This window comes from Haemaphysalis longicornis, unplaced genomic scaffold (genome assembly GCF_048455015.1).
Source record: "Haemaphysalis longicornis isolate Haplotype H1 unplaced genomic scaffold, Haemaphysalis longicornis Haplotype H1 scaffold_1, whole genome shotgun sequence".
NCBI classification, from domain to species: Eukaryota; Metazoa; Arthropoda; class Arachnida; order Ixodida; family Ixodidae; genus Haemaphysalis; species Haemaphysalis longicornis.
The window spans coordinates 381,629,043-381,645,021 of NW_027526203.1; the positions used below are offsets into that span (position 1 = coordinate 381,629,043).

A 15,979-nucleotide genomic window follows, 5' to 3' on the forward strand; every position below is an offset into this window, starting at 1 on the left:
AGCTTGTCCTCCTGTTTCGTTGTTGATCTTGTCCTTCCGCAGACTCTCACATCTCCATTTTTTTCTCTCTCCGTTACCGTGAAGCGCTGGGCTTCAAGTCAATTCTTTTGACAATGAAAGCCCTGCTGCGGTGGCTGCTTTTCAGATGAAGGCCGAAAGCTAAACGCCAGTGAGTCGACATTTCGGCGCAGCAAAACGCCGCCGGGGACACGCATCCTTACTGTTACCCCCCCACCGGAAGGAACAAGCATGCTCTCCACATCCTCCAGCGGCATCGCATGCGACTCCATTCCCGCGTAGGTCTCTCTACCACCAATTAACTCTTCACGCGCGCATGATGGGGTGTTGGGCGCGCGTGAAGAGTTAATTGGTGGTAGAGAGACCTAAGCGGGAATGGAGCCGCGAGTTACTGCGATGCCGCTGGAGGATGTGGGCCTTCCGGTGGGGGGGTAACAGTAAGGATGCGTGTCCCCGGCGGTGTTTTGCTGCGCCGAAATGTCGACTCACTGGCGTTTAGCTTTCGGCCTTCATCTGAAAAGCAGCCACCGCAGCAGGGCTTTCATTGTCAAAAGAATTGACTTGAAGCCCAGCGCTTCACGGTAACGGAGAGAGAAAAAAATGGAGATGTGAGAGTCTGCTGCTGGGTGTGTCTGCATTCCATTGCGCACGAAGGCATGACGAAGGAGTGCGTCTCCTCTCGAAGCCAAGAAAGGGGGGACACACACGTGTTCCAATAATTTCTGGGTTGCTGTACTCTGCCCTCCGTGAGACCTGACAAAGATGTATACGGGGAAACTTGTGGACTGTTCCTAGACAAAAACGTTGTCAGCACAAAACAACCCGACGAAATCGACATTTATACTGATGCCAGCCTGACACCACCAAATGTTGGAACTGCCTGGGTTTCCCCAGATGATCGAACCATTATAGGAACCCGACACTCCAAAATTCCTGTCACACTCACGGAAACGGAGCTACTCGCCATTACCCATGCTCTTGACTACTTGATGTACGACCACCATCAACCTATACCAAAAAAGATCAGAATATTAACCGATTGCTACGAAGCATTTCAAGAACTTCGACGACCATTTTCAACGCACCCTTCCGTAAACCAAATTGTCCGGCAAACAATGACCCTACAACTGTATGGCATTCAAGTCCGCATAGACTGGACTCCTGGCCATGATTTGGCGGCACCGGGGAATCAGGCAGCCCACGAAGCTGCGCAGGAGGCTTGCTCTTTTCTGTCCTCCGCTGACCTCGCCGTCGCCCAGTCTTCAGACCTTCCTGAATGCTTGGACACGACCGAAAATACCAGCGTACCCCCCGCCATTCGCATACACCGGTACAAACACGAAAAGAAACTCCGTCTCAAGCAACTTACGCCGAAGGATCACGTTTACAACAGACCTTCCCTTACAAGAACCCAAGAAATATTTATTAACAAATACTATACAGATGGATCATTTTCACCGGAAACAATTCGCAAATGGTACTACCCCCACTTTAACCAAAATGTCCATACTGTCAGCAAGCCATCAAGGCTGATTTGTACCACCTGGTCTGGATATGCCCCAAATTCTCTCGATACCACAATTTCACTTCCCCAAACCCAGATCCCTCAACCCGTATCGATCCCCTCACATTAGATGAACACACCCTTACCCTTATAATACGATTCGCCACTAAGAGCGGTCTAGCGCGAGTTATATAGCGATGGCCTACACCAGTGAATGCACCATTCAATGCTGAACAATTGTCCTGTGAAAAACTGATGCCGCCTCCCGAAGACCACGAACTCATACGAGCCCCCTTCAACCATGAATCCGCCCCTCCCAACTACCCCCCCCCCCCCCACAAGGCCTCCGGCCTTCCCTTTTTGAATAAAATATTTAGCAACAACAACAATTCACGCGCGCACATAATCCCCCACGCATTTTTGACTGCCATAATTTTCCTTGCCTTCCCCCATTACACTGAAAATGTACGACAGAATAGGCAGCTGCAGTTTCGTAGTAGTTGTCTTCCAGTTTTCGACGTCCACTTTAGACACTGGAGAGGCACAAGTAACACCCCCCCCTTCCTACCGAGGCGGCTGGTACCCGGGGCCCAGGGCCCTAGCGACGCCACTGCCATGAATCGTCCGAGTGTAAACAAATGTCACGTAATGCGAACTGACCGGCGCATGCGAACGGAGCATGCATGTAGGATGGGAGCATGTGTCTCAAATTCACGCGTGCGGCTATCGTCGGAGCCATATTTCCAACTAATCATGCATCGCATCGGTATGGAGCCATCAAACCGCTCCGTCGGCCATGTGCCTCGCGCGCTCGCGCGCGCGTGTCCTCAGCATGGCCGGCTATATTTTATCGACTACTACTACTAAGTGGTTCGAGTGAAAAGGAAAGGAGATGCACTGGGGATATTATTGAGCCCAGCTGGGGCTCACCTGCATACAACCCAGTGCGGGGGGGAGGGGGAGGAGGGGTATATAAAGATTAGAGAGGAGAAAGGGAGTGATAAAGGGATAGGTAGACGAGCAACAAGAGCGAGGAGCCTCGACGTGAATTATATTTTATCGAGGTCCTCAGTCCTGACTGGCCGTAGTGCAACGAGAACAGTGACGTCAAGACTCAAGAGCGCTCTCCTGTCGAGGCGGCCGCCTCAGTGTTTCCGGTGATCGCTTCACCGAAACCGAAAATGCCACGAATAAACGAAGCGGTAAGTAATTATTTACGTTGAAATAAACCAGCTAATGTGTCATTCTATGATTTAGGGGGCTGGTAGGCACCCCCAGCAGCAAAAAAAGACATAACGCTAACTTTCGTGTCAGTAGTTGAGCCTGCAGCCGAGGCGAGCCGAGCCAATTCCTGTAGTGATGCAAGTTGGCTTCATTGGCTTCATCGTAGAACTTCATAGTTCAGCTGCATTGATCGCATTGATTGCAAATCTTCCCTGTTCTGTGGCTGCATTGTGTCGGCCGAAGCCACGGTTGTTTGTACTCTGCTGCGTCTGTAGCGGAGCCCTCGCGGAGCGGGCGCACATCACAGGCTGTTTGGGCGCGCGCGTGCGCGCAGATGAATGATCGCTCTACAACGGACGGGCTTGGCTAGCGACGTTACCTGTCAAGTGAGTGGTGTTTCATTTCTACGAGAAAAAAAAAAAGCTGCGACTACTTTTTGCCAAAAGGGTGGAATGACTACCTCGGTTCTTTTCAATAATTGTGTTAATTGTGCCCGCTGTCGATGCAATGCTTAGAGGAGGGGATTCCCCGTCGTTGCGGTCATTGCTAGAACTAACGGCGCTGCAGTCGAGTGGCGCGTAGGGTGCCTTGATGCTCGCGCGCTCCGCTGAGGGTGAGGACAGCCGCGTCGTCTGCTACCGCATCCGCCATTACGCCTCCCGCCGCAGCTGGGTAGCATGCGAAGCGCGCGAGCATTTGCGGTGCACGGTACGTTCAGGCACAAGCGCACGTTCGCAAGCTTTTCTATTTTGCGAAGGTTAGCCAGCACTTAGCGCTGTTGTTGCCTAAATGCTTATCAAAGAAACGAAGTATGCCTTGTAAGCCTGTGCCTGTGTTAGGCATCAGTGGCTGACGTATACTTCTATGTATTAAAAACGAATCTTCTTCCTTAGGCGGGAAACAACAGACGTTCGATAAGTCAAAACCTTTACCTATTTTCTTTGTAAAAACGTTGTTCCAAACACTTTACCCATCGTTTAAAGCACTTGCATACATGCTGCCAGCAGCCGTACATGTACCACAGCGTAAAAATTTCAGTATTGTGGAGCTAGCTAGTGTTTACAATGTTTACAAACAATTTATTAATTTTCCAAAACTGACATCATCGCATTGCACGCAGAAAAAGCGCCCCCTCCCGCAACCCCCCCCCCCCCCCCCCCCCCCCGCACCACTTGTTCCAAGTAATAAGGTTCCGAGCGGCAATACTGTGTAAATATGCTGGTAAGATGAAATGTGAACTACTTTATTAGTATTCTTGCGGAAATGATTCAAACATTTAAATTTTTTGTGGCATATAAACACCTGTTTTTACCTTATTATTATCTGACATTGATACACATCCCCGCCCCACCATTTACAGAAGATATTTTACGGGAATACCTGAACTCATCACATCCATACGGTCGCTCTACTTTTACGAAACAAAACCCGAAAATGCCAGTGAACATGTGATTTATTCGTGTAATGCTGCGCCTGCAGAAGAAATTTCAGTAATAAAATCCTACATGGAGAACTTGCTGAGGACTGTCGCTGACCCGCTGTTATCTTCATGACTGCATTCGGTTTCAGCCTTTCCCAACCATCCCGCAGTTTCATTCATAGTAGTTTGGTTCAAAGGAAATTACAACTGGATTTCAGCAGACTGGCAAAATAACGATGAATGTACGTCCTTGTCATCTAACCAAACCCTCAATTATGCGCGCTGTATGATCCCCGGCAAGAACAAGCTGTGTGTGTGACAGAGAGAAGTATTTATTCATTTGAGAGGTTAGCTCCACGGGAAAATTTTAATAATCTGATTTCACGTGCGTTTGCCCATGAGCCGTTTCAATGAGCGCGACAATGGACCTTGCCTGCTGTTAGGGTAATACGTTAAACCTTTGAACTGAAAATTTATGGGAATAAAAACAATCAGCTGACGAAGAATCAGGTTTGTGGGGGGAGGTTTTATAAAGGGCGTTCCTTGCCTGCTGTTAGGGTAATACGTTAAAGCTTTGCACTGAAAATGTTCGCGAATAAAAAACAATCAGCTGACGAAATATAAGGTCGTTGGGGCGATACTTTACGGCAGACATTACAGATTTATTTCCATGAAAAGTTTGTAGCCAAGTCGTGATTTCCTACTAGGGCAGAATTTAATTATCGTGTAAGAATGACACAACACTGCGCAATAGGCCTGGGCTTGTTTTTACTTGTCATTTAAAAAGCACTGCTTCACAAGAACGAAGACAGCGGTAACCGGCCCGGCATCGTAACGCTGAACATTTTTCGCAGTAACAGCATAACTTTTGTGTCCAAACGTTCTCATTTCGGAAGAGGCATGTAAGTTTCGACGAAGTTGTGGAAAGCGTGCACGAATAAATATAAATTCTAAATCCAGGGTGAAACTTTCCCACGAAACGACACTACTCTGAAACCCTCGGTAGTACTTTTGAATGTATCAGAATACTCGGGGCCCTTTAGGCTGCGCCAAATATTGCCCACACGGGTGCTTTTGCATTCAATAAAATAAAAGATAATGGTGCGCTAAATATTTCTGGCAGATGAAATAGCTTCGCGCTAAAAATAAATAAATGTTAAATTACGATACAAATGGATGAGGCTTTGGTGAAATGCCGCTTATCGCGCTTGATTTTCGCAGTCCAAAGAAGCCTTCTTTTCGATCCCCTGGGCAAGTGCTAGAGTTTTCAGCAATTCCTAGAATAATTTTCGCCCTGCAGCCCGCATCACAAGGGCATGGTGATGGAAACGATCGCATAAAACTGGTGCGGAACGAGCATCGAGCGAGCAACAACATGCACACCAAGCGCCGGGGCCCGGCCGGAGGAGACAAAATGGCGGCCACACTGCCGCCAAGGCCGCCGAGGCGGCACCTGCCCTTTCAAAAGCTGACACCACTCTAAGCTACGCTCCGATAGGGTGCCTTGATGCTCGCGCGCTCCGCTGAGGGTGAGGACAGCCGCGTCGTCTGCTACCGCATCCGCCATTACGCCTCCCGCCGCAGCTGGGTAGCATGCGAAGCGCACGAGCATTTGCGGTGCACGGTACGTTCAGGCACAAGCGCACGTTCGCAAGCTTTTCTATTTTGCGAAGGTTAGCCAGCACTTGGCGCTTTTGTTGCCTAAATGCTCATCAAAGAAACGAAGTATGCCTTGTAAGCCTATGCCTGTGTTAGGCATCAGTGGCTGACGTAGACTTCTATGTATTAAAAACGAATCTTCTTCCTTAGGCGGGAAACAACAGACGTTCGATAAGTCAAAACCTTTACCTATTTTCTTTGTAAACGTTGTTCCAAACACTTTACCCAACGTTTAAAGCACTTGCATACATGCTGCCAGCAGCCGTACATGTACCACAGCGTAAAAATTTCAATATTGTGGAGCTAGCTAGTGTTTACAATGTTTACAAACAATTTATTAATTTTCCAAAACTGACATCATCGCATTGCACGCAGAAAAAGCGCCCCCTCCCGCACCCCCCCCCCCCCCCCCCGCACCACTTGTTCCAAGTAATAAGGTTCCGAGCGGCAATACTGTGTAAATATGCTGGTAAGATGAAATGTGAACTACTTTATTAGTATTCTTGCGGAAATGATTCAAACATTTAAATTTTTGTGGCATATAAACACCTGTTTTTACCTTATTATTATCTGACATTGATACACATCCCCGCCCCACCATTTACAGAAGATATTTTACGGGAATACCTGAACACATCACATCCATACTGTCGCTCTACTTTTACGAAACAAAACCCGAAAATTCCAGTGAACATGTGATTTATTCGTGCAATGCTGCGCCTGCAGAAGAAATTTCACTAATAAAATCCTACATGGAGAACTTGCTGAGGACTGTCGCTGACTCGCTGTTATCTTCATGACTGCATTCGGTTTCAGCCTTTCCCAACCATCCCGCAGTTTCATTCATAGTAGTTTGGTTCAAAGGAAATTACAACAGGATTTCAGCAGACTGGCAAAATAACGATGAATGTACGTCTTTGTCATCTAACCAAACCCTCAATTATGCGCGCTGTATGATCCCCGGCAAGAACAAGCTGTGTGTGTGACAGAGAGAAGTATTTATTCATTTGAGAGGTTAGCTCCACGGGAAAATTTTAATAATCTGATTTCACGTGCGTTTTCCCGTGAGCCGTTTCAATGAGCGCGACAATGGACCTTGCCTGCTGTTAGGGTAATACGTTAAACCTTTGAACTGAAAATTTATGCGAATAAAAACAATCAGCTGACGAAGAATCAGGTTTGTGGGGGGAGGTTTTATAAAGGGCGTTCCTTGCCTGCTGTTAGGGTAATACGTTAAAGCTTTGCACTGAAAATGTTCGCGAATAAAAAACAATCAGCTGACGAAATATAAGGTCGTTGGGGCGATACTTTATGGCAGACATTACAGATTTATTTCCATGAAAAGTTTGTAGCCAAGTCGTAATTTCCTACTAGGGCAGAATTTAATTATCGTGTAAGAATGACACAACACTGCGCAATAGGCCTGGGCTTGTTTTTACTTGTCATTTAAAAAGCACTGCTTCACAAGAACGAAGACAGCGGTAACCGGCCCGGCATCGTAACGCTGAACATTTTTCGCAGTAACAGCATAACTTTTGTGTCCAAACGTTCTCATTTCGGAAGAGGCATGTAAGTTTCGACGAAGTTGTGGAAAGCGTGCACGAATAAATATAAATTCTGAATCCAGGGTGAAACTTTCCCACGCAACGACACTACTCTGAAACCCTCGGTAGTACTTTTGAATGTATCAGAATACTCGGGGCCCTTTAGGCTGCGCCAAATATTGCCCACATGGGTGCTTTTGCATTCAATAAAATAAAAGATAATGGTGCGCTAAATATTTCTGGCAGATGAAATAGCTTCACGCTAAAAATAAATAAATGTTAAATTACAATACAAATGGATGAGGCTTTGGTGAAATGCCGCTTATCGCGCTTGATTTTCGCTGTCCAAAGAAGCCTTCTTTTCGATCCCCTGGGCAAGTGCTAGAGTTTTCAGCAATTCCTAGAATAATTTTCGCCCTGCAGCCCGCATCACAAGGGCATGGTGATGGAAACGATCGCATAAAACTGGTGCGGAACGAGCATCGAGCGAGCAACAACATGCACACCAAGCGCCGGGGCCCGGCCGGAGGAGTCAAAATGGCGGCCACGCTGCCGCCAAGGCCGCCGAGGCGGCACCTGCCCTTTCAAAAGCTGACACCACTCTAAGCGGGGGCGCGCGCATCGAGGCACTCTAGTGGCGCGTAAGGCCCCTATGGCGCTTTGCTTAACGGGAGTATAATAGATTCAAAACAGTTTATATGAAAACGGAAATTTCATAGAAGGGCCAGGATGGTTTCAGAAAATTAAATGCTAGATAAAGCTCCTTCGTGTAAGTAAGATAATGTGTGCAGTATCTATGTTGAACGATAGCGCAAATGTAACGAGGTACGAATTGACCCGCCGCGGTGATGCTTAGCCCGAGGACGCGGGTTCGACTCCCGGCCGCGGCGGCCGCTTTTCTGATGGAGGAGAAAAGCAAAATCCCCGTGTTTACGAGATTTAGGCGCATTTAAAGAGCTCCAGGTGGTCAAAATTAATCCGGAGCCCTTCACTACGGCGCGCTTCATCGCCTGCGTTGTGCCCCAAAGCTGTGGGGGTCCCCAAGCATCTTGGGGCGCCGTACTGCGCATGCGGAGAACCCAAGCCGTCCTCGGGGTTTTGGGTGTGCGTTTGGCATTTTGCGGAAATAGCGGGCGCCCCAAAGCTGACCCCAAGAGGAGCTTGCGTTTTTGCGTCGCTCTAACAGCCAGCGAGACTGCGCGTGACCATGGCTGAAGCGAAACCTGCGGCTCGTTTCCCGATCCACCCGATCAACTACGACGATCGCTGAGCTAAATTTGTAAGTTCCGCGCGTCGTTCGCAAGAAATTGATACAGGAGGCAATCGTGAAGTTTTCTGCACTCGGGAACGGTACGCGCGCACGCCGGCCGCGCTTGCCCGCTCGGCCCACTAGAGGCTCGAACCGGCGCAGACCACAGTAGCAATAGCTTGTCGCCGCTCTTCCTCATCGCAAAAAAGAAGTACCACATGCGAGAAAGTAGATGTTAGTGTGGTGAAAAACTGTGCAAGTGATTGTTCTCGGGGATGATTTTAAAATCGGCGATCAGATATCTGCCGCAATGCTAAGCCTACGCAGACCGGACGCGGAGGTTCGGCCAGGTTCGACGGTCCGATTGGTCTGATCCGGCACCGCGGCGCGCGGTGCGCCGAGCGCCCGAAGGATGGCGCCACCTGCGCGGTAAAAGCAAAACAAGCCACGGCAGATGTCTCCCCACGAGGGAGAGTTGAGAAAAACTGGTTTTTTCAACTCAACGCACCCCTGTGTAAGCGGACGGGGGGAGTTCAGAAGCCGTCGGGGCGAGTCCGTTCGACTCGGAGGCAGGGGGTGGGTTGACGCGCTCGTCGGGCTGAGTCGGCGGGCCGTGGGGAGCTGAATACCGCATTTGCACGATTACAAGGCGCCACTGATTTTAACGCGCGGGTAGATTCGCGCAGCGGCGGATCGCGCCTGTCGCCGTATACGCCTCGAGCGCGGCCTGTAGGGGCGCCACTGAAATCCCCCTAGCGGCCCGTTTCGAAAGCAGGCGCGGGAGTCCCCGGCCCACTCCCACCTGTCGCCGTTGCTTTTGGGGCTCGTTCAAGACAGCGATTTACCGTTTGTGAGCGTTCAAAATACAGAATAACGTGGAACAGGCACTCTGTTTGCAAGCGTGGTGTGTTCATGAGAGTATAAACGTTTATGACGCGATCTTAGTGAGATCTATATGAGCGCCGGGCGTGTGTCACAGGCCGGCGTTCCGAAGCCAGCATTTGCATGCAGCTGGTTGCAATTCCACTGCCCTGAAATTTAGTGGCAGTGTCTCCGTAAGCAGTGTTTCCTCCAATGGTCATGTTGCGGCCATACACACTATGATGTAAATCGACTTTGTGCACTTACAAAATCCAGCGGAGCACTCATACCTGACAGCACGCAAGTTACGCCTGCCAATATCACATATCAGATATTGATCAGTACCATGAAAAAGCCAATGCTACATAAATTTCACAAACATTGTACCAAAGAAGTACGATGGATAATGCAAAATTATACTCCAGAGCCAGCACACGACGACAAATTTAATGCTGGGTCGTCTTGTCCCGAGGTGAGCGCTCGCAAAGATTCATCTGTTACATTTATCCTCCACGAGAAGCGCGAAGATGGGCTCATAGAGTAATCCGCGTCCGTGACCAAACTCTGCTTCGAAACATCGTCATATGACACAGGGAGACTGCAGAATCTAGCATAAACTGAAATCAGATGCCTTTATCAGATACGACACTCTTCCAACGCTCGAGCCCGTGTGTACGAGATTTCGGCGCACGTTAAGGATCTCTAGGTGGTCAAAATTAATCCGGAGCCCTCCCCTACGGCGTGCCTCATCGTCTCCGTTGCGTCGGCGCGTTAAACCTTGCAAACAATCAATCAACTCTTCCAACGACACCTCGTATCGCTTGTGAACTGCCTACCCTGTATTCTTCAAAAAATTCACCCGCATTTCCCCGAAGGGGAGCATGGGGAAGTGCGAATGCACGGGTGATGCGAAGGAACTCTTCTTGGCCAATCGCCCTAAGTGGGTATGTGGTGCGGACGGACGGACGGCGGTGGACGCGTGATTCAGGGTCGCTTAAGATAATACTGATTGTGAAATTAAAAGCTATTTAATTCCACACTAGCCTGGTCAAAGTTTCAATGACTTGTGGGCTTGGCGCCTCGTGATCCCGATGTATGCTATAGGATTCAACCAGGCCCGGGCTTCAATCCCATCTCGGTGAGGTATATTTGTGTACAGAGAAGTTACACCTATAGTTACAAGGAAGGCGCCATCAGGGATTTTTATGTTGTTAATTTCCCGTAGGAAGTGGTTAGTATCACGAAGATATGCCGAATGGGTAGCGAAGGAACTCTTCTTGGCCAATCGCCCTAAGTGGGTATGTGGTGGGGTCGCTTTCGCACTTAAAAACTCTACTTGGCCAATCGCCCTAAGTGGGTATGTGGTGCGGATGGACGGACGGCGGTGGACGCGTGATTCAGGGTCGCTTAAGAAGTGCATTCGCACTTAAAAATGCGTCCGCCGAGTGATCAGCCGTTCGTTGAAGGCGAAAAACAAACGAAAAGTGAACACGAAGCTTGTGTGTGTGATTAGTAAAACGTTCATTCGTTGATTCCGCTCCGCATTTGTAAACAACGATAGTTAAGCGTCCTCCTCCTCCCCCCCCTCCCCCCCCCCCCCATGTCTAGCGAAATATCAGTGCATTTAGCATCTAGTTGGTCTGGTGAATACTACCTTGCTCAAACAAATGTCTTTTGCATTTCAGAAGCTGCACTCAGTTTTTTTTTCATTCCCGTACGACTATTCTATTTATTCCTGACTTGCAGACCATTCATTTTCCCGTGGTTTCATTAACCTTGGTTCTTACTATAAGGCACGAGTGGGCACATATCTTACAATGCACAGCCTTTGAGTGTACTTAACATTTTCGCGTGGCTTATATTCCCATAAAACGCACAATTTTTTGTCAGCTACTGGGTTAATTATCACATCCCCGAACATATTTTTCTACGACATACATATTCGAAGCAAAGCCGCATTTGTTGTCTGCGCTGCAAAACGAACCAACCTCTTACGGTGCCAATATCAGGTCTAAACGGGGCGACAATAAATAGAATTCACTTGTGCTGATGTGTTCGAAGGTGACAGCGGTGATATGCTGCTGCCTTCGCCGACGCCCGCAAGAGCGGCCAAGAAGCGCGCAGAATCGCCTCCCCGGGTAGCTCTTGATGGCGTTAGGGCGCTCTGTATACAAGACGCCGCTGTTTTTTAAGTGCCCTAAACGTGCAGTTAGCTTACAGACGTCACCATAACAAATTGTTTAGTGCGCGGAAAGGCAAAGAGAAGCGAAAGAGAACCAAAACAGTGCATGACCACCTATCAGCCACGCAGCGCTAATCCCGCAAACGCCGCGGAAACGCGGCGGCAGGCGGCGCAGCGATCGCGAATCTCGAGGCGTATAGACCTACAAAGGCCGCTGCCACTTCTTCCGGTGTCCACCCTAGAAGAACTGCTGGTGGAAAAGGAGAACCTCCGCCGCGCCACGCGTGCTTTACTTCCACCGCGTGGAACCGACCTCCCCAGTGGGCTCGCTCGCTGGGAGGAGGTCCTGCTGCGGAGGCTTCGAGTTGGGGTGGCATTATCCCCAGCAGTGACCCACGCTTGGCCTGCCCGCTATCACGCACCGTTTGCGGACACCTGTCCCTTTTGTACGGTCCCTGCGTCTGAAGCCGACACTAGCCACCTTCTATGGACCTGCCCTGCCCTTCAAACCTCTCGCCTGCAACACCTCCGGGGCACAGGGCTCCATCCTGGGAGACCCCCTGATCTACAGCGGTGGATATGGGGCCCTCAGTACCGGTCTCTGTTGACGTTTCTGCGTGAAACCAATGTAATGTTGTATATATGACTGTTATGCCGTAAGGCAAACTCTGGCAAAAAAAAAAAAAAAAAAAAAACAATTTGACGCCGGCTCTACCGCGTTGGTGTGACTTGACACCACGACCACGTATCTGGAAGGAGATTTTATTTTACGCATGCAACGGTGGCCGCCAAGAATAAATTGTGCTTCGTAAACTTGCTTATCCAGATCCTGCAGTAAATAAAACTATAGCGGGGAACATTGAATCTGCTTGCGATTTCAAGTGTCTTGAACTTCACAATTCTACGTGTGACGGGCTAATTGCAGTAGTAGAAAAATATTTAACAGCTGACCAATGTGTGTCATTCAGGAATTAGTGCGCTGGAATTCATTCACGTGGTCTTGACGGATTTTTTATTAGATTGAGTTGGATTTTCGGAGGACCTCTTGTCTAAGGCAATGCTGCTGGCCGATGTAAAGCCTGTTTTGGTTTTGAGTCCGATAGTAACGCGCACACAAATTTTAAGGCTACTTTTTAGCAAAGGAAGGTGCGCGCTAGAATCGTACGAATACGGTAGGTCCTTTTCAGGGAATTTCCCCGGTTCCCTCGCCTCGACGCTTTGAATGGAGCTCATATATACGCAGGAGGGGTCGAGGTAGCTGAACCCGCCAGTCGACTCGACCCTCCCTCGTCGGGTCCATGTATCCGGGGCTTTAGTCACCAATCGCTCAAACGGGGATTATCGCACATGCGAAAAAGGGGAAAGTTGTGTGGTGAAAAGTTTTGTTAGGGATGGTCATTCGCAGTTGTACAGATACCACAGATCAAATATTCGCCACGATGCTGAGCCTTAAGTTCCCAACACCTGAGCCGACCCGAGCAACGCAAGCCAGTTGCGTGGTGTTGGGGACGCCCCTCTTATAAAACTCGCCGCGCGCGAGCGCGTTGCGTTTGGGTAGCGCGTTGCGTTGCTGCACTCTCCCCTCCCCAGGGGCCTTATTACCCTTCCCGGGAGTACGCGGGGGCTGCCGCTGCTTCGGCGCGTGCTTTTTTCGCTGCGCGCGTGCTGCATTTCTCGCGCTGCGATGAGGTCCGAGTAAACTTTTCTTTGACTTATGAAAGCATGCACTTAGCACGTGCCCAGCAAGTTCGGTTTACACGTAGAGTAGCTACTAGGTCCATTTTTACCGCCGCTTGTCGTGTCGTCTGCTAGAGACGCGTCGTCTGCTACGCGCAGTCGAACGGCTGAGTGCCCCTGCGGTTTCACAGGATGAAACGTGCTCTTGGGTAGTCGTCGGCTGCCGTCTTTTTGTCGTCCAGGCGACAGCTGTGCAACTTGTCAGAGCCCATTTTTCTTCACCACCCGTCCTTTCACCACCCGTACTTTCTTCACGTGTTCGCACTTTGAACATTTGGATTTTATGGACTACAGGAACATTGAGGCTTACAAGAAATGGGACATAGACGTGATTGATTCCCGTTAATGAATTATTTGTAACCCTTGAAATTATCAGCTGGCTCATATGAGAGACACATTAAAGAGGCACATGCTATTAAAGGGGTGCGCTGACAAACTCGCCTTTCCATTTTGTCATTGAAGGAATTTTAAGGGAGCCTCCTTCCGAGTCATGGTGTAGGCAAAGACGTCCCCGCAATCTTCGCAATGCCGTTTACAGCTCTTTTAATTACTATTAGCAAATGTAGGAAAAATAAAAAAAACGCACGAACAGCAATCAACTCGCCATATATATGGACGCTATCGAACGGCACCAGTTGAACAACTCCCAAGTTCACTTATTATATCGGGAAACAATCATTGGCAGCCCGCATTTTTTAGGAAAATGGAGCCGGAAAATGGAAGCAGAGTCAGAATAATTTTTGAACACTAGTTCGCATTCTCAAAGAAGGGAAATGTAAACTGAAAGTGCGGAAGTACAAAAAAAAAAAAAACGTGCCACCTACTTGGCCCTTCGAACCGCAGGGATCCATGCTTGCCGTATTTCCTTTGGTAAGCTTTTCGAGGGAATCTGTAGAATTTAACGGGTGGATTCTTATCCTTCGTCTTCTTGCTACTTCTTCATCTTCTTGCTACGCAACAATATATTGTGGGCGCCCGTGGCTTTTAGTTTCACGACCTCAGACATCGCGGAAACGACTGCGTTTGGTGGACGGCTTTTCGGCAGTATCGCATAGAAGCAGACGCCCGCCGGCCCGCTCCGTCGCGTCTGGCAAGTGCACGTGCAGCTCGGGGTGCACGCTGTCGCACTTCCAGACCCACTTCTGTCCTCCTGCACCGCCTGAGGCATCCGGCCCTCCTACTCACGAATGCGAACAAAGCGGCCGCCGACCGCACGAGCCACTTAACCCAGCACGTACAAAGGGCGGCGGGAACTGCCCTGACTCCCTCATAGGACCGGGATAATGGTAGATCTTAGGGAGAGGCTTTTGCCCAGCAGTGGGCCTAGACATGGTTTTGATGATGATAGGTGGAGTAGGTAGCTCTGGTCAACGTTTATAGAACCAAGGTCAGTTTTAAAACTCTCCGCCTCCGCCATACCAGCAATACGGCGCCCGAGCGACCCACAGCGCCAGGTGGCGTCGCCGTCGCAACCGGCTCCCTTCAGCCGCTGGGGAAGCACGAGCGAAAGCAGCGCGGGCCGCATCTGTACTGCCGTTGCGAGCGTAATCGCGAAATATGCCGATCACCGTGTTTATAACCTTTTATTTGCGCTTGTAAGTGGTAAGTCTAGCCACATGTCACCGCAGCCAACGTTTATAGAACCATGGTCAGTTGTAAAACTTCGAAGTGTTTCCCGGCGCCGCCGCACCAAGCCGCATTGATGGCGCTGCAGTCGCACCCGGCTCCCGCGCGGAGCACCGGGTGGCTGAGGAGGCAGCTGAGGTCAGCACGTTCTGAGGGATACGCCTGCCGTTGTGCGGCTAGCGTCTCCGCGCGTGCGTGCGCGTGCGTGCGTGCGTGCGTGCGCGCGTGCGCACTCCAGTTGTAGATGGTTAGGTGAGCACCATGCCGGCGTGTTGTGTCCCCGGTTGCACGGGTGGTTACAGGGGAAACCTAACCCAAAGGCGCTTTTCTCGCAATTCAAGTTACTTCGGCCTTCGTGTAGATATATGGTACCGTGCCAATGCGTGTCTTGACCGAAACCTCTCAGCCAAATCACGCGTGTGGCGTGAATTTTTGCCCTGAGGACATAGCAAAGAGCTACTCCCACTTAATTAACAGTGAAAAAGTAGAAACTGAGTGAGGAAAGTGGAGCCTCGTCGAAGGAGCCGTCCCGAAAATATTTCCAAACCTTCTTCCTTATCTATCCAAGCCGCCGGCCAATAGAAAGAAATTTCCACGCCGAAACATGCAGATTGTTGTACAGAACTCGTCTGCACAGAAAGCCAAAACAAGCGCTAACGGTGCAGCCGAAGAAAGTGCTGCAAATTTAGACGTGCTGGCAGCGAGCAGTAAGCCTTCGTTGAGAGACATGGAAGGAGTTCGTTTTCCATTGGCGAGCTGGCGAAAGAATGTTGGAAGAGATTACAATAGAAGTTATGTTGGTTTTTTGTTGTTGTTGTTCTTCAGAAAATAGAGGGATAGCTTCTTTTCGTTTAAAAGTGTTTCAATCGGGGAAGAAGTAACTATTTCGGTCAGCTGCTGTCTCCGCAGCAGTGCCTAGAAGCTCTGTCAATAGCGTAAATACAGTTACTATATA

The 15,979-nt window shown here is 49.5% G+C and overlaps 1 protein-coding gene across 2 annotated transcripts in view; it reads left to right on the forward strand.

Moving 5' to 3' along the window:
• The first annotated feature begins 2,887 nt into the window (after positions 1-2,887).
• Positions 2,888-15,979, forward strand: part of LOC144171883 (uncharacterized) — a 65,818-nt gene continuing 52,726 nt past the window's right edge. For both annotated transcript variants that reach the window (XM_077700996.1, XM_077700995.1), the window contains exon 1: positions 2,888-3,132. In XM_077700996.1, coding sequence (XP_077557122.1) covers positions 3,085-3,132 — 48 coding nt within the window. In that variant the 5' untranslated portion in view covers positions 2,888-3,084. The remainder of the gene's footprint in view (positions 3,133-15,979) is intronic.